The sequence below is a fragment of the Prionailurus bengalensis genome, chromosome B2, assembly GCF_016509475.1.
Source record: "Prionailurus bengalensis isolate Pbe53 chromosome B2, Fcat_Pben_1.1_paternal_pri, whole genome shotgun sequence".
In the NCBI taxonomy this organism is placed as follows: domain Eukaryota; kingdom Metazoa; phylum Chordata; class Mammalia; order Carnivora; family Felidae; genus Prionailurus; species Prionailurus bengalensis.
Genome location: NC_057349.1, coordinates 145,743,360 through 145,761,642, shown reverse-complemented (window position 1 = coordinate 145,761,642; position 18,283 = coordinate 145,743,360). Strand labels below are relative to the sequence as shown.

General features: G+C 38.7%; 2 protein-coding genes across 3 annotated transcripts in view; one reads left to right on the top strand and one right to left on the bottom strand.

The window, feature by feature from the left end:
- The window catches only part of PRKN (parkin RBR E3 ubiquitin protein ligase), a 1,348,128-nt gene that overhangs the window by 440,159 nt on the left and 889,686 nt on the right, over positions 1 to 18,283 (top strand). The window lies entirely within an intron of this gene.
- Positions 1,203 to 2,470, bottom strand: LOC122490163 (proteasome maturation protein-like). Its single transcript, XM_043592717.1, has one exon. It carries the CDS (start codon positions 1,732 to 1,734, stop codon positions 1,309 to 1,311), a length of 426 nt encoding a protein of 141 aa, XP_043448652.1. The 5' UTR covers positions 1,735 to 2,470; the 3' UTR covers positions 1,203 to 1,308.

Below are 18,283 nucleotides of genomic sequence, written 5' to 3'. Positions count from 1 at the left end.
GAAGAATTTAGGTGCTGGCTGAACTCAGGAGGGTTTTAAAGGGTGAATAGCTGGGCGGTAGCGACAAAAGTAGCTGAAACAAATCTGAACTTCCGGAAACCCTGGAAGGTGTTTTTTAGGTATTTAAAGATGGCAAAAGATAATGGAGTAATATGAGAGACAATGTCATGTTCTACATTAATAACCAAAGCAATCATATGATCTGTACTTAGAATCTAGGACATGTTATATTGTGGTTTATGAGTGGGATTCAAGGAACTCAAATGGATCATCCAAGTGTCCCTTAGAGGAGTGGTTCTCAAGACATAGCACTCAGCAGAGTCCCGTGAGGGCTGCGCCAGCCCAGTCAATGTGGCGTCAAGGCTGAGAATCTGCATTTCTCTGCACTCCTGTTCCTGCTCTAAGTGTGGCTCCAGCAGCCATGCTTTGAGTAACAATATCCTTTTTATTTTAATCAACATATCCTGGTTGCTTTCCTTAAATTTTCACTTTAAAGACAACACCAAAATCAAAACCTTTGAACATATACTTTCAACCTCAAAGAATCGAAGAATAGCTATAATTCTAAAATAGCATCAATATAGCCAATATTATTCTTGTGAATATTAATGAGCTATACTGAAACAAGGTAAAATGTAAACACTTTGCTTTGTACGTAATTTGAAGTGTTGCCACTAAAATCAGTTACAGAAGTTTATTCTGAAAGACATGACTATGAAGGTTGCAGACTCAAATGCTGATAATGGTTTCAAAACTAAATTTATAGAATACCCAGATAATAGGTTGCATTGTAGATGTGTACACAGTTTTAAAATACTCATTAGCAACAGTCTTTTAGAGACATATACTGTTTTCATATAAATTGGGAGTTGTTTTTTTTTAATTTTGTAAAATGTTTATTTATTTTGAGAGGCAGAGAGAGACAGAACATGAGCAGGGGAGGGGCAGTGAGAGAGGGAGAGACAGAATCCGAAGCAGGCTCCAGGCTCCAAGCTGTCATCACAGAGCCCGATGGGGGGCTCGAACTCACGAACTGTGAGATCATGACCTGAGCCGAAGTTGGCCGCTTAACTGACTGAGCCACCCAGGCACCAAATTGGGAGTTTTAAAACCATCTCCCTTGAGTGCTTTCAATTGTCACATGGCAATAGACCAAAGACCCAAATAATTTCAAATGATCGCAGACACTATTTTGGCAAGAATTCTCATGTGTCAGTACTTTTAATGTGGTGTACATCAAATTATAGTAAAAAGAGGACTGTAAACAAGATGCAGCCCCTCTATTTTCATGAACATCATCACAACAGATTACAGTAAACCCAGTTTATATTCCACCATCAAGGGTGGTTCTCCCATTAGTTCACTTTGTGACGGGTCATTAGGAATATCCTCAAATCCAAGAGTCTCATCATGACCCCTCAAAATACCCCGTGAAAGGTTTGAGCTTGGAGGAAATGGAAGACGCTGAACCTGATGCACTGCCTTGAATCCCACTTGTAATTTGAGTGGAGCAAACAGACCCTGGATTTTTCTCAGTGTGGAAAAATTCATTTTATCTTGGTTGATCTGGAATTTTTTTTCTGATAATTCAAGAGGATGAATAGGCAAAAGTTCATTTTTCACACAAGGAAGACCTTTTTGAAGAAGAGCATGGCTTTCAAAAGGTCCACTTGCTGAAAGTTCGGCAACTGGAATGCTGTCCTTTAGCTGAGATCCAAGTCCTCTGGCATTCATGTTCAACTTGCTCAGTGAACAGCCTCTCAGCCCCGTTACCCTCAGCCGGCCCCACTGCTCACTTCTGTTTCCTGAGTAACAATACCCTAAATAAGAAATTATATTGCTTCAAATATTGTGAATGCATAAAATGCATTAATTTGTAAACATTTGATTAAGAACATTGAGTAAGCTACTTCTGAGCTCCAAGGTACCCATGCATGAACTAAGTTCTCATGTAACATCTTTTTTCCTTAATGAGGAGCCATTCATCACCTCCTGACAATCAGATAATATGAAGCTGTTGGGCCTAGAGAAAAAATTGCAATATTCTCTAATATTTGTCATTAATTTACAGTTAATTTACTACATAGCAAAAAGTCAGTGAATCTCCACCTTGTGCCAGGCATAATTCTAGGTGCAAGGATGTAGTAGGAAATAGAATCAGAAGAAATGCCTACCTGGTTGGATCTCATTCTACTTGGGGAGCAGATAATACACAAAGAAACAAATAACTAGTAATTATATGTCCTCTGGAGAAAAATTTACCAGAGTAAAGGGAGTAGAGAGTGTTAGAAAGGGTGCTGTCTTGTATAAGGTACTAAGAAGGCCTTTCTGATGAAGTGACATTTCAGGAGAGCACCCACAGAGGGATCTCAGGCAGAAAGAGAGCCAGGTATGGATCCGAGGCTTGGAATGCAAGGAAGCCACCAAGACAGGGGCAGAAGGAGTGTGTAACAAAAAGAAGAAGGGAAGTCATAAGGGGGTCAAGATGGGGGCAAGTTGCATACAGGGTGGTAGATCTTAAATTTCACCCTGATGAGAAGGGAGCCGCTGGAAGAGTTCTGAGCCATGCAGTAGAGTGAGATCTGATTTAGGGAGTTGGCTAAGTCAGCTGCCTTTTGAATTGGCTGCTTGTGAATCCTAGAAATATGCTAATTCCAATAACATCAGGAAGTAGTGGTAATAATAATGGTCAACATCTTTGAGTGCTTGCTGTGAACCTGGCACTGTACTAAGCATTCTTTCCCATGAATGTCTTATTTAATTCTTTAGAAGCCCCACCAGGTAGGCAATATCATTATCCTCATTGTAGAGAGCTAATAGCATCAGGGTATTTGAAGAATGGATTCAGACAAGGCAAGATTTTACCAAGGATTGTCTTACTCCAGAGCTTGTGTTTGAAGTATCCAGTAGCCTATACTCCTCAAAATATAGATATCAGGAAGAAAGAATGAATTTCTGCATTTGCTCTAGACATTTTGATTATAAACAGTAGACACAGTCTGACAATAAGTCATTTTGAAGAATCATGTTAAATTAATTATAGTCAAGTAATCAAATTTTTGCTATGTTTCTGAGATACTGTTCTTACTTTTTTTTCTAATTTTAGAGAGAGAATAAGAGAGCGAGGGAGAGAGAGAGAGGGAGAAAAGCATGAGTGGGGGAGGGGCAGAAGAAGAGAGGGAGAATCTCTATGTTGTCAGTGCAAAGCCCAACTCTTGGCTCGATCTCACGAACCACAAGATCATGACCTAAGCCAAAATCGAGATTGGATGCTCAACCAACTGAGCCACCGCCACGCCCTTCAAGTAGTCAAATTTTAAAACTCAATTTTTATATCACATGGTGTACCATTTTTTTCTTTTTCTTTTTTAACTTTTTTTTTGAGAAAAAGAGAGGGAGAGAGAGAAAGAATGAGAGAAGGAGGGTGGCAGAGAGAGAATCCAAAGCAGGCTTCACACTGTCAGTGTGGAGCCTGATGCGAGGATAGAACGCACAAAGCACAAGATCATGACCTGAGCCAAAATCAAGAGTCAGATGCTTAACTGACTGAGCTACCCAGGCGCACCTCCTATTTTTCTCTTTTTAAAAATAAAACACTTGCTAATTTTATCCAATTCTTTCAAGTCTTTTTGCCTCAGCTTACTAAGAAAGCATTTCATTAGTAATGAAGAACATTTTACTATAAAATAAGCATATATCTTCTTACTAAATGAAAGATGACTTTTGAAATATAACTCAAAGACATTTTATAGAAAAAATTTAAAGATAGACAAATATGAAATAAAAGTATAAATGGCCTTCACCAATCCTTTCAACATTATACTGGAAGTTCTAGCTATAAAATAAGACAAGAAAAGGAAATAAAAGGCAACCAGTTGGGAAGAAGACATAAAACTGTCTTTGTTTACAGATGACATGATTGTCTATGTAGAAAATCTGAAAGAAAGAAAGAAAGAAACAAACAAACAGACACTTCCTGGAACTAATATCAAGGTTGCAGGATACAAAATTAATATGCAAAAGTTAATTGCTTTCCTACAGACCAGCAATGAACAAGTGGAATTAAAATGCAGTAACATGTACATTAGCACCCCTCAAAATGAAACACTTAGATATAAACCTAACAAAATATGTACATCATCTATAATTAGGAAAATCACACAGCTCTTTTGAAGGAAATCAGAGAACTAAAAAATACAGAGACATTTCATGGTCAAGGAAAAGAAGATTCAGTATTGCCAAGATGTTAGCTTCCCAACTTGATCTACACAAGTCCAATCAAAATGCCAGCAAGTTATTTTGTGGATATTGATTAACCAATCCTAAAGTTATATGGAGAGGCCAGAATAGCCAACACAATATTGAAGAAGAACAGACAGAGGATTGAGGCTGCTCCTTGTTATGACATGCTATAAAGCTACAATAATCAAGACAGTATAGTATTGGTGGGAGAATAGACAAATAGATCAATGGGATAAAATGGAAATCCTAGACACAATCCCACGTAAATATGGTCAGCTGATCTCTAAGAAATGAGAAAAGGCGATAGGATGGAGAACAGATAATCTTTTGAACAAATGGTGCTGGAATAACTGGACACCCATGTCTTGAAAAAAATCTAGATACAGATCTTATACTTTTCACAAAAATTAACTCAAAATGGATCTTAGACCTACATGTAAAACATAAAACTATAAAAACCTTGGAATATAGCATGGGAGAAAACCTAGATGACCTTGAATATGGTGATGACTTTTTAGATACAGCACCAAAGGCACGGTCTTTGAAATAAATAAATGATAAGCTGAACTTCATTAAGATGAATAATTTCTCCTCTATGAAAGACAATGTCAAGAGAATAAGAAGACGAGCCACAGATTGGGAGAAAATATTTGCAAAAGTCACATTTGATTGACTGTTATCCAAAATATACAGAGAATTCTTAAAACCCGGCAATAAAATGAACAAACCAATTACAAAATAGGCAAAAGATGTGAACAGACACCTCACCAAAGAATTTATATAGATGGCAAATAAGCATAAGAAAAGATATTCAATATTATATGTCATTAGGAAATTACAGTTTGAAATGATGACATACCATTACACACTCATTAGAATAGCCTAAATCCAAAACTTTTGAGAACACCAAATTCTGATGAGGGAACAGAGCAACACCGACTGCCATTCATCGCCGGTGGAAATGAAATGGTGTGGCCATTTTGAAGGCAGTTTCTTACAAAATTAAACACATTCTTACCATACAACATAGCAGCTAAAACTTGCTGTTTACCCAACTGAATTGAAAATGTATGTCTATGCAATGAACTGCATGCAGACTTTTATAGCAGCTTTATTTATAATTGCCCAAACATGGAAGCAACCGTGATCCTTCCAAAGGTGAACAGATGAAACGTGGTCCATCCAGAAATAATAATATTCAGGGCTAAAAAGAAATGAGCTATCAAACCGTGAAAAGACAGGGAGGAAATTTAAGTGCATAGTACCAGGTAAAAGAAGCCCATCTGAGAAGCCTACATACTATGTGATTGCAATTATATGACATTCTGGAAAGCTACAGATACAGCGAAGATCTGTGTCTATACAGATTGCCAGGGATTGGGGAGAGGGAAGGACGGACACTCAGAACACAGAATATTTTAGGACATAGAAACTACTTTGTATAATACTATAATGGTGGATGTATGTCCGTATACATTTGTCAAAACCCATAGAATATACAACACCAAAAGGAGCCCTAGTGTGAACTGTGGATTTGGAGTGATAATGGTGTGTCAGTGTAGGATCACGACTAAAACAAATGTGGCTACTCTGCTGTGGAGTATTGGTAGTGGAACAAGTTGTGTGGTTGTGTGTGTGTGTTGGGGAGGGGTGTCTATGAGAACTCTGTACTTTTTGCTCAGTTTCACTGTCAATCTAAAACTACTCTAATTAATAAAGTCTATTAAAAAATAAATGTAATTACTTTTAAGGCTTGAGCTCTGGATACTCACTGTAGATGTATCATGATTATCAGAGAATATGTTCTTAACAGCATTTTTTTTTAAGCCAGTGGTTGAATGTAGTGTAAGACAAACATTATTTGCAGGATTATAAATTAGTTAACATCTGCCAAATACAAATCAGTCATGGAGGCCTACTAATGAAATAGAGTGATAAACTTCAGATTTAATTCTCATTTGATCCAAAATCAAATCTCAAGTACTTGAAAATACGCATAAGACATGCTAATGACTTTAAGCCCAAGAGTGTGGATTTCTTGGTGCATCAAACAGCTTTAAGGAGAGTCTCTTGTGTAAACCTTCCCAGAAACAACAAAATTTTGGCAGTCATAAGAGAGCAACTTAAGGTTGCTATCCTGTAAAATTATAAAAAATACATTACGATTTTGCCAAGAACTTATTTTTTTCTCCAACATAGACATTTTTGCTATAACATGCTCTTTCAATATTATAAGTGAAAATATGGAAAATGATACTGCACAGTAGCGGGAATTTTGCCAGCATGACATATTTTGGGTGGGTTTTTGAGGTGTGTGTGGGGAGGATCGTCCTATATTCCTTTCCAAGAAGTCTGAACACTGTTCCAAAAGCAGAATGAGTTGTTGCTTCCTGTTGATTGTGCTTTATATCTACCGTAGTGTGTTTACTTGTCATGGTTTTGTTCACCACTTTGAAAGTATGCTCATCAAAAGCAAGTAAGTCTCATACACTTCGTACTTCCATTGGCTGGAACATGGATGGTGGTACATATATTGTCATATGGCCATGAAGTATTATTCAGCATATAAAATATAGCCGTTACAACTCTTGAACCCATTTATCACACCTGGTGGGTAAAATGGTTAATAATTGCGTGTGGAGAGCAGGGTGCAATGTGCCATGGGGTTAGCAGAGTACTGGAAATACTTGTTACCTGGAAGCAGTCACAACTTGGTAAAGGGGTGGCTAGGGATAACTGAGCCCTCCATACAGAGCAGTCAGTTCCTGCATTTGTCATCAGCTCACCTTCTGAGTACTTTTTATTACTCTCATGTGGTAAAGAACACAGGAGCCATCTTAGTCATTCCTAAATGTACAGCTCAGTAGAGTTAAGCATAGTTACACTGTTGTGTAACCCATCTCCAGAACTTTCCCATATTGCAGAACTGAAACCCTACATACCCTCGAAATAACTCCCTAATCCCTCCTCCCCACAGCCTCTGGCAGCCAGCCTTCTACTTTCTATTTCTTACGAATTTGACTACTCTAGACACCTCGTATGAGTGAAGCCATACAGTAGTTGTCTTTTTGTGACTGGCTCACTTCACTTAGCATGATGTCTCCAGGGCCCATCTATGTTGTAGCATGTGTCAGAACTTTGGAGAACTTCGTATGTATAATAAACCAGCAACAGGAGATAACAGGGGTTAATGAGAAGAACCAGACCCTCAAGTAGCTCACAGTTTAGAAGATGTATGTATACAATTTAAGTGGAGTGAGTTCTGAACAAAAAAGGCAAATCAAAGCAGTATGGTGCTTTGGAGGATGGGCTCTGAGAGTCCGGAAAGACTTGTCTGTGGCTGGCAGAGGATGGGGGCTTTGGAGGAGGTGGTGAGGGGCTGGTCACACTCAGAGGGGGACGAGCTTGTGTAGCGTCCTGACAGTGATGACCATGGCTGGTGACCATGACCTACAACAGGTTCGGAGGACTGATGACGTTGGAAAGGTGGTTGGGGGTTGGGGAGTGAGCTCCTGTTGTGGAGGGCTCTGGACGCCAAAACCTTCAGTGACCCAAATGGCCATGATAACCTTTTTGTCACATCCCTCCTATCTTCTGGTATTTAAGAAGGTCTGCCAACATCTTGCATTTTCTTTCTTAAGTACTTGGAAATGGAGAAGAGTTGGGAAATGGAGAAGAGTTGGGAGAAGAGCCATGTGTCCTCTGTGTGACAGAGAATCTGAGAGGGAAAGCCCAGAGCCACGTGAGTGAGCAATTCACGCCATCCATGACTCACCGGCTGAGTGGGGAGTGGGCTCCCTGCGGGAAGAAAGGAGACAAACCAAGGCTGGCCTTTCCACCCCGTGCTTCTGGTGTGGCCTAACACATGACTCTGTTAGAAGTGTTTTGTCCTTTGCGATGGTTGTAAAACACAAGCAGTTAAAAATGAACTCCAGGGGGTCGTGGTGGGAGATGACAGGGGTGCTCACCAGGGACCTCAGAGGTATCGATTCTTCTGATGTCACCTCTGCAAGGGAATATTTTGATTAAAAAGGAAAGGGAGAAGTCGTGCCCTGGACTAAATGGGGCTGATGTGACTGCGCGCTCTAAAGGTCCCACCGTGGGTAGCGCGGTCATCTGTCTCCTACGGGTCTAATGCCCACCAAGTAAAGCATTTACATTTTTTGCTCTTTGAGCTCTGAGGTCCTTCGGAGGACCCTGGGCATGTGCCAAGACGGGAAGATTTGCACTTGACAGGAGAGTGGGAGCCGAGGCAGGATATTTATAGCCGGTGAGGTCCGTCTTGGGAATCGTTGAAGTGTTCTAATTAATGCAGACTGTGCCAAAAATGCGGGCAGGCTGCTGGATTCCATTTTCTTGATTTGTTACAAGGAAGATAAAGAGAAAAATTACAAATTAAGTGGTGGGAATTGGCTGCCTATAATAAACTCTTAAAACTTTCTGAATTTGTTCTGAATAAATGAAGACTAATGGAAATTCTGTGGATGTTTTGTTGAAGGTGTTATTTTGTATGAACGGTAGCTTCCAAGAGATTTACACGTAATTCAAGAACCTTTGTTCTACCTAGTAATGAAAATAGGAATTAGCAAAATGTCCATTTTATAACAGAAATTGAAACACTCATTATAAGTGAAAACAAAACAAAACTATGAGAACTTTGTTTTTTAAATTTTTTTCTAGGTAATTCCATAGAATCAGGCCCAAACTCCTACACCTTCTTTTTAAAAAAAAAAAAAATTTTTGTGTGTTTATTTATTTTTGAGAGGGAGAGAGAGAGACAGAGACAGGGGGCGAGCCAAGGAGGGGAAGAGAGAGAGGGAGACACAGAATCCGAAGCAGGCTCCAGGCTCTGAGCTGTCAGCACAGAGCCTGACATGGGGCTTGAACTCACAAATGGTGAGGTCATGACCTGAGCTGAAGTTGGACACTTAACCGACTGAGCCACCCAGGGGCCCCCCAAACTCCTACACGTTCTAAGTCTAATTGAGCTATAATTTATTACCCAAATGATACCGCTGAAGCTCTGTAATATCTAAAAATTTCTTCCTCAGTCCCCAGAGATGGAATTAAATTGACTGTTAGAAGTGTGTTATTGTACTCTGATTCTTTGGAAGTTAATGCTCTATTTTCTCTGTGTATGATAATTAAACTAATCAAAATGTTCAACCAATGGAATTGTAATTAGAAGGGAATCAAATGGTTAATTGTTTGTCTAGTGGATTAAATAAATATCCGTTAGGCCAGGGAATAGTTTTATGTTCTGTTTCCCACAGTGCCTGTTACATGGTAGGCCCTTAATAAATATTGGTTGTTGCTGGCAAGTGCCATAGGAAAAGGTGATAGGCATTTATTTGTTCTAATCCTTGTGCCACAGCACCCCTGCGTGTGAAACGTCTGTGACACAGATGCTACGTTTAGTGGCGATGAGCCAGGCTGACCGAGCCACATCCCAGCTCTGCTTCTTACTGCTTCCGTGACCTTCGACAGTTAACTTTCTGCCGCTCTCATTCTGGTCTGTAGACCAGCAATAGCATCGTCACTCAGGACTTTGTCAGGAAGGCTCCATCCCAGACCTGCTGAATCACCAACTGTGTGTTTTTAAAAAGAGTCCTCAGGCAAATAGCGCGCAGTAATGTTTGAGAAGCCCCGGTTTTCTCAAGGTGCTAGGCCTTGGATTCCTCGTTTACACAGATAACGAAATTACCTACCTCACACTGTTCATTCCAGCTACTTTGTGACCAGTGCTCAGAACAGAGCTTGGCAGAGCTTGGCCAGTGCTTGGCACATACAAAACGTGACTTAACCGTTGCCTGGTTTTGTTATCCTTTTGCTTTCTGGCTCACATGATCAACAGCCCTGATTGGGCCCGGGCTCTAAAACCAGTGCAGGTTTGTAGATTCAGAGCTTCCTGATTTAAATCAGAAAAAAACAGGAGCTACACCCCCATGCCATCCTGCCTGCTCGCAAGACTGCGTTCTGTCTCTACTGTGGTTTTGAAGTTGGGGTTTCATTTCACTTTGATTCATTAATTAAAATTTAATTTTAGATGTTGGTCACTTCCACCGTGTATTTGGGACTAAGTTAGCATAGTGGATGTTCTGGGATAATGAAGAATGACATCAGGAACAAAATTTCTTCTGGCTATTTTCCTAAAATTTTACATTATCATCATCTTCCAACTCTAAATCACAGATGATGCTTTTTGGGTTGTTTTTTTGTTTTTGTTTTTGTTTTTTTTTTCTCATATTCTGTTAGATGATATACTACGTTGAGAGCATCTCATCAGAAAATAGGATTAATCTTTTAGTTTTCATGATCTGTGTTTAGTTATCGGGAACCAGTCAGACAGAAAGGAAGTTTCAATAAGGGGGAAAAGTAAGATGCAGTTTTTTCTTTCTTTTTCTGTTGGGACTTGCTCAGAGAACCCTTTTGGCTGTGTCCAGTAATTTGAAGGAGCAGACTAGCTGGGGACTGGTCAGCTGAAGTGGACCACAGAGGACCTTTATCAATCTGGCCCTGTCAATAGGTGACACACAAGGGAAATTTAAGAACATGTTACTGTTGGGTTGCTGTTTAAGCATAGGTTACTATGGCTCAGTCAGTTAAACCCCCGACTTCAGCTCAGGTCATGATCTCACGGGTCGTGGGTTTGAGCCCCATGTGGGGCTCTGTGCTGACAGCTCAGAGCCTGAAGCCTGCTTTGGATTCTGTGTCTCCCTCTATCTCTCTCTGTCCCTCTCCTACTCACGCTCTGTCTCTTCTCTCTCTCAAAAATAAAATTTAAAAAAAAAATTAAAAAACAGGACAAGTTACTATTGAGCTTAGCAATGCAGACAAAGATTATGTTTCCGTGAGCAAGAGAATGGCACACGTGGATTCAGATTTGATCACTGGGGTGCGTGTCTTCAGACTAGAATTGTTTGACAGAACAGCATTCTGGAAACTTGAGTGTTGCCACTATCTCTCTTCAGATGTTTGCACGAATCTAATGAATGGATCCTTATATGGATCTAAAAGTCTCCACCATTACATAACTGCAAGCAAAAGATGTATACACATCTTCATGATGTCCTGCCTTTCAAAGAGAAGACATTTCACTAACCTGCTGACCAACGAAGGCAAACAGTGTAATCTGGAGGGATGGCTTAGGCAAGCATGATTTGCCGGTCTTCACAGATTGCTGCTGTTTGCCATGCAATTTCTTTATTGTCACAAAGAATGGACAGACCCAGCTTCAGTGAGTGATACTTCTATCTGGCAATTATTTATAAAAGCTGCTGTTGTGTGGGTTTCTGATGCCAATATAATCATTTTGATGATAAAGAGCCACCAGAACTCTTTGAGTTCTAGCTGATGGCTATGAAGTCACCTCTCTTTAAAAAAATCATTGAATCATTTGATGATATTCTTTTACTGCATTTACCCTTTCATGGTGACATCACTGAGATTTTGGTGGTGTTTCATATATTTGAAAAATAAATACAATCTTGGGGGAAGATAGACCAAGAGGAGTAGGAATTAGAATTTTTCCACACGTGGTGAGACAACATGTTTCAAATTGACCATGTAGGATTCTCTTTCATGAAATGAGAAAGATTACATCTATTATTGAGTATTTTATGTGTCCATAAATACTGCTAGTGGAGTTGCTGTATTTGAGATGTGTCAACTTATTCTGGTAAAATAGAACCATAGCTTTGAGTCCTTTGCTTAATCCACTCTCTTTATGTCCATAAGAAATAGTATATCTCAATAAAATATAGCGTATCTTCAGTGATAGGAATACTAGTAATTTAGGGCTATTGTGTGGTTGTACATTTGTGTCACTTTTTCCTTATTACAGAGAAACATATTAGAGCCTTATGTTGTCTTTCATTAACAGAACAATCCAGAATTTTTCAGACTTGTTATTTTCCCCAGAATCCCTTCAAATTATTTCCATAGGTATCTTTTTCTTATGGACTTCATGGAAAATAAATTTTCTTGTTTGTATGAAGAAAAACAGGTTTTCTTTTTTAACGTAGTTAATTTGAGAGGTTTGCTGCATACAGTAGGACTGTGAGCACCAGGGTGGCTCACACAGTTGGTACAAGCCCCATTGAGAAGTGAACTTCATGAGACAGGATTTCATCTTGTTCTGGGCTGTCTGTAGTACCCAACACAGTGCTTGGAGCATAGTAGGTGCTTAATAAATGTGTATTAAGTGAATAAAAACCTGTATTCATTCATTCTTTGATGGTCCTTTGAGATTGGAAAGTAGAAGTTCTAAGTTGCGGGAGAAGTTTGGATTCCTGAAGTAGGGTCCCGTGCTTCTGTCAGAGAAAACCAGATAGCTTGATCATTGCAGTCAGTATTTCCAGATACTCAGACTTCCAAATTCTGTGTATGTAGTTAAATCTCATTCCCAAATTCCCCACCTCACAAACACACACGCAAATGTTGCACTTTGCTCAGCACGAGGTTGCCATGACATCATTTAGCGCCACCATCTTTCAATCACGATATCCTGCACGTTGCTTCTTTTTCCCATACCTTAACATTCAACTTAATGACAGTCCTTTACAAAGTCAGATAACAAGTTTTCTTCCCCCTTCACACAGCCTTGCTTCCATGGTAGTCCTTTTCAGACGTCATAGACTTTTCTCTTACCTCAAATTGTTAGGAAATTATTTTAGAACTTTACAGTCCCACAGGAAGAAATGACATCTCTACCTTTTGGCTTGGCAATTCTAGTTTTCAGAGTTTATCACAAAATCATATTAAGGATGTATACAAGGAATTGCCCATAAAGATGTTCAAACATAGCATTGTTTACATTGGCAAAAAAAAAAAAAAAGAAAGAAAAAAGAAAACAATCTAGAAGTCCAGCCATAGGGACTGAATAAATAAATGTTTGACAACCCAATAAAATGGCATACTCTGTAACAATTGAAAGTGATGTTGGAGAATAATATTTAATGGCATAGAAAGATGCTGTATGAAAAAAGTAGATTCCAGAACACTGAGTGGTGTGTGATCTTAGTCTAAAAAAATAGACAACTAAATATATGTTTCATGTGTGCATATGTAATATAGAAAAAAGGTTAAAAAAGCAGATATAAGAGTTGATAGTGATTTTTCTTACAATAGGATTATGAGTTATTTTTATTATTTTTTGTTTTGAAACTTGTTTTATTATAACTTTCGATAATAATATACATTACTTTGTAAGATAAGAGAAATTAGTGATAAAAGATAAAAGTGATTCAACTCCTAAGGTCTGTGAAATACTCTATGCCATGGTCTTGGAAATATGATTGCTTGGAGACAATAACTTAGCCCTCCTGTCCAGTGGACCCTGGAGTGATTACATTTCCCGAGGGTGTCTTAAATTACTCGGGGCTCACCTTTGAGCATTGGATTGAAAACATCTTGGTGGAGGCCTGGGAATCTATATTTTGGTGGCTTCTCAGATGACTTTGATGAGCAACCAGTGTTGGGACCTCCTATGGTCGGTGTTTCTTATCTCAGACTATCACCCCTCTCCCCTCCCCCACCAACTCCTTTACAGGTAGAGCATCTAGATTGCTCCTCCAAGCCTATAAATTAATAGTAAGTTTATGGCCACTCAAATTTTGATCTCTTGACATTGTGTTCCACTATAGGGAGCCAGGAATCCCTGGAGAATGGCAGATTCAGACCTGAGACAGAAAATATGCAGGATGAACCCTGAATGCCTTATAGTGCTATCTTGCTCAATAGCTTGTGTGGGTTATCCAAGATGGATGGACTGCGTGAAGGACACCTGGGATAACGAAGATGTATTATCCAAAGATGGCATAATCCAAGATAAAAATAGTATGGAAAACAACACTTAAAATCATTTTACTAAAAAAAATCAAATGTATTAAAAAGCCTTGGCAATAACTAGAACACTAAAACTTTACTCAGAAAGTTGGTAACTAGGGGCGCCTGGGTGGCGCAGTCGGTTGGGCGTCCGACTTCAGCCAGGTCACGATCTCGCAGTCTGTGAGTTCGAGCCCTGCGTCGGGCTCTGGGCTGATGGCTCAGAGCCTGGAGCCTGTTTCCGATTCTGTGTCTCCCTCTCTCTGCCCCTCCCCCGTTCATGCTCTGTCTCTCTCTGTCCCAAAAATAAATAAACGTTGAAAAAAAAAAAAGAAAGTTGGTAACTAAAAGAAAAACAATAACGATTTCTCTAACTTCTATAAGAATTCTGTTTCAAGGTAACCAAGGTCCCCTTAGTGGTTGGGGAAAACTTTTCTGTGCAGAATTGTTCCAGATAATAATTGAAGATGATACCAAAATCAGAATACTCACCATTTTGCAAGCCCTAACTCATTCTGGCAACAATTATAAAAAGGTCAAAGTGAGTGAGTCGATAGATATACCATGAAGGGATCGGGCTGGTGCCATGTGATCAGTCTTAGGGTCACTAAAGGCGGACAAACCATCATTTTGTCTTTTTATCATTTAATCCATTTTATCTGGAGGTGGTTATATTATTGTACTATTTTCTATAATTTTGTGTAAAAACTTCAAAGTACCAATTAAAGAAAGATCCCCTTTCAACATTGGAGTGTGTGCGTGCATGTACGTGTGTGTAATGAAGAAATGTTAGGGTAGGATGGCTGGATTAGATACAGTGCTGGTTCATGTCTTGTAGAGCAATAACCATAGTCTTTGGGGTTATCTGTTACACTGGATAAGAATTATGGCCCGTGAATGGGACTCTGTTGCCCCCATACCAAACCTGTTTGTATGTGAGGGTCTTGTAGGCATCGGCACACAAGTAAGGTCAATTATCATTTCTTAGTAATGTGTTGTCATACCTTATGAAGTGAGAAATATTCTCAAATATCACTCTGTGAATATCCTTTGTTGCACTTTTTGTTCACTTATGTCATGGTAAGATGAGAACAAATTCTTATTAAATTGCTGTCGATAACTGTGTTGCGGTGAAAAAGTAAGGAGGCTCCATAAAGTATTTTTTTCTGAATTCTGAGGGCCAGTGAAGACCAGATACTATTGGCAAAAGTTTAACTCAGTAAACAAAGGCGTAGTGCACTAAACTGAAGGTGAGATACATAAATAAGAAAAATATCTTCATATATTCACAAACACAGAATAATGAAAGTACTAATAATATTCAAAACAAATAGCCGTAATTAAATTTCCCTCCTAAGTTTAATTGTTCTCATGTAATTAATTCTTGTTCTGTTGGATCTTGGATTAGCGGGTTGCTTTCATGAAGGACTTTGACTTCCAGACTGAAATGATCCTGGAATGATCCTGAAAAGCCTAATTCATTCCACTGGTACAGTGTAGAAGTTGTCAAGCTAATGCTGGCTCTAACGCCTGTAACTGAGAGTCCGTTCTTTAAAGTATCGGTAGTCGAAAGCACCTGGCATGGTCCTTTCCCTGAGGCCTGAGACCGTCCTTCTGTGATGAAGACACAGCTTAGGTCTGGGGTTTGTAGAGAGCTCTCAGGCAAGCCTCAGATGGAAGCACAAACGAACCAGTTTCCTAATAACAAAAGGCTGGTTGGATTTTGACAGTGACCAATAATATCAGAATGGGCAGAGCAACACTCCCCTTGGTGGTACGGTACATAACTCTTTCATAAGGGTTTGGTCAGGGGAAACCCTGAGCGTAAGACCCTTTAATGGGCAACAGAGGCTTCGACTAATCTCTGTGCGCCCCCCCCCCCCGCCACCCCCCACCGCCAAGGGTTCAGTTTATAGATTTGGCTGAGTAACATTTTATCCACGTAAACCAAACCTAAGGAAGGCTGAGTCTCCTCTGACTGGACAGCTCGTTCCCTAGCTCCTTCAGGGGGAGTGCATTAAGAAATGAGAAACACACCAAATAAACCCGGTGGTTTCTAGCGTCTCTCTCCAGGTGCCCTCTGGGAAATTCAAAGACATTTTTTTTTTATTTTAATTAAAATTTTTTTAATACTTAAAATTTTTTAATGTTTATTTTTGAGAGAGAGGCACACACAGAATCCAAAACAGGCTCAACTCTGAGCCATCAGCACAGAGCCTGACATGGAGCTCGAACCCATGAACTGTGAGATCATGACCTGAGCCAAAGTTGGACGCCCAACCGACTGAGCCACCCAGGCGTTCCAATTTAAAGACATTTTTAAGTGCAAGGTATACACTGAAATTATTATTTTAAGTTTTTATTTAAATTTTATTTTATTTATTTATTTATTTATTTATTTTAATTTTTTTTTAATGTTTATTTTTGAGACAGAGAGAGACGGAGCATGAACGAGGGGGGGTCAGAGAGCGGGAGACATAGAATCCAAAGCAGGCTCCAGGCTCTGAGCTGTCAGCACAGAGCCCGACGCGGGGCTCGAACTCACGGACTGTGAGATCATGACCTGAGCCGAAGTCGGCTGCTTAACTGACTGAGCCACCCAGGCGTCCCTAAATTTTTATTTAAATTTTAGATCGATTTCTAGAAGGCAAGATCAAAGAAATTATCAGAGGAGATTTGATCATTTGATTCTAATAAAGTCCTCGGCAAGAATTGAGAAACAATACTTGGCTATTTTTTTTTTAAATAAAGTGGCAATAAAATACTAAGAAAATATATGCAGGTAAAGTAAGGTGATCAAAAGGAACCAGTTCATTTACAAGTGAGGAAGCTTTATCTTTTTAAAACTATCTGTCGAAGAATATGATAAAATCAACCTAAAACTGAGAATACTCTGGTAGGTTATAGAATTGCTACTTGGAGAGATTGCATAGATGGACTAGGTGTTCTGACGTGAATTGTATTAACTCCATAGAGAAGAAGTCTAATTGTAATTTTGAATTAATATAATATTTGATGAAATAGGTTTTATGAGCTCCCTTCTTTGGCCCTTTTTAAATTATCTTATCAATAAGTCCATCAAAACTATGGAGACTTTTTACTAATTTTAACACATTTCATAACTTCTTTAAGACTTAGCTTTTATGAATAAAAGAAAGTAAAATTCACTTTCCTCAAACTTTCCATACCTTGTTATATTTTCTATTTTCTCAAGTTTTGTCTTTGGCTCTATTCTTTCATATTCTGGAACAAACGGCCACTTCGTTTTAGTGGGGGGAAAACAACTCTCTTATTTTAACACTAAAACAAAAACTCATTCCATCACCTTGGGGAGACAGTTGTATTTTTTTGTTGCTATTGCTTCTTGTACAGTGCCAACATGCAAGCTAATTATAACTTTTAGCCAAAATAACAACTTTTTGTTTTACAGTTGGGATAACAGAAAAAAACAAAACAAAACAAAACAAAAAACAACCCTGAGAGGTAGCTAATTGAGAACTACCTGTCACAAGAATTTTAGCAGAGTAGCAAAGCTCATAGATACACATTACACAGTTTTCTATGGGTTTGACTCCTAAAAACAGCAAAAATAAAATTTTATTAATGTGAACTAAAGATCCAGCTGTTTTTAGCATAGAGCAGATAGAACCAAAAATATAGAAACTTAAAAACTATGTTATTTATTGATGATTTTGTATTCAATCTTAACAGATATTATCCAGCCATCAAAAAATTATTCATTAAATATCCTGATTTAATGTTAATCCAGAGTTTTAAGTTACATAAGGATCTAAGAACTTATATTTTGGCTGACACACTACAAAACATCATTACTATAAAATATTTGCCAGCCTTACAAGTCAGTCTAGTGAAATACAAATGCATACATGTATATTTTCATAAACTTAAATATCACACAAGTGTAATGTTAGATTAATTAATAAACCAATATGAGAAGTATAAATTCAGATTAACTACTGTCTTTGTGGGAAATCAAACCCGTCTTTTATAAAATATAAAATAAAAATCTTATTACATATTTAACTCTGATATATCTGAGAAAAGATACATAGCTTTTTGTTCTTCCTTAAATCCAATTTATTGAAACAGTTCAAGTGTCCAGAGTTTCACCTTAATTATGTGAACTTGTATTCTTCAAATATTTCTTAGCTAGTAGTTCCCATAAGAAGAATTTTTTCCCCCTTAAAACTGAGAG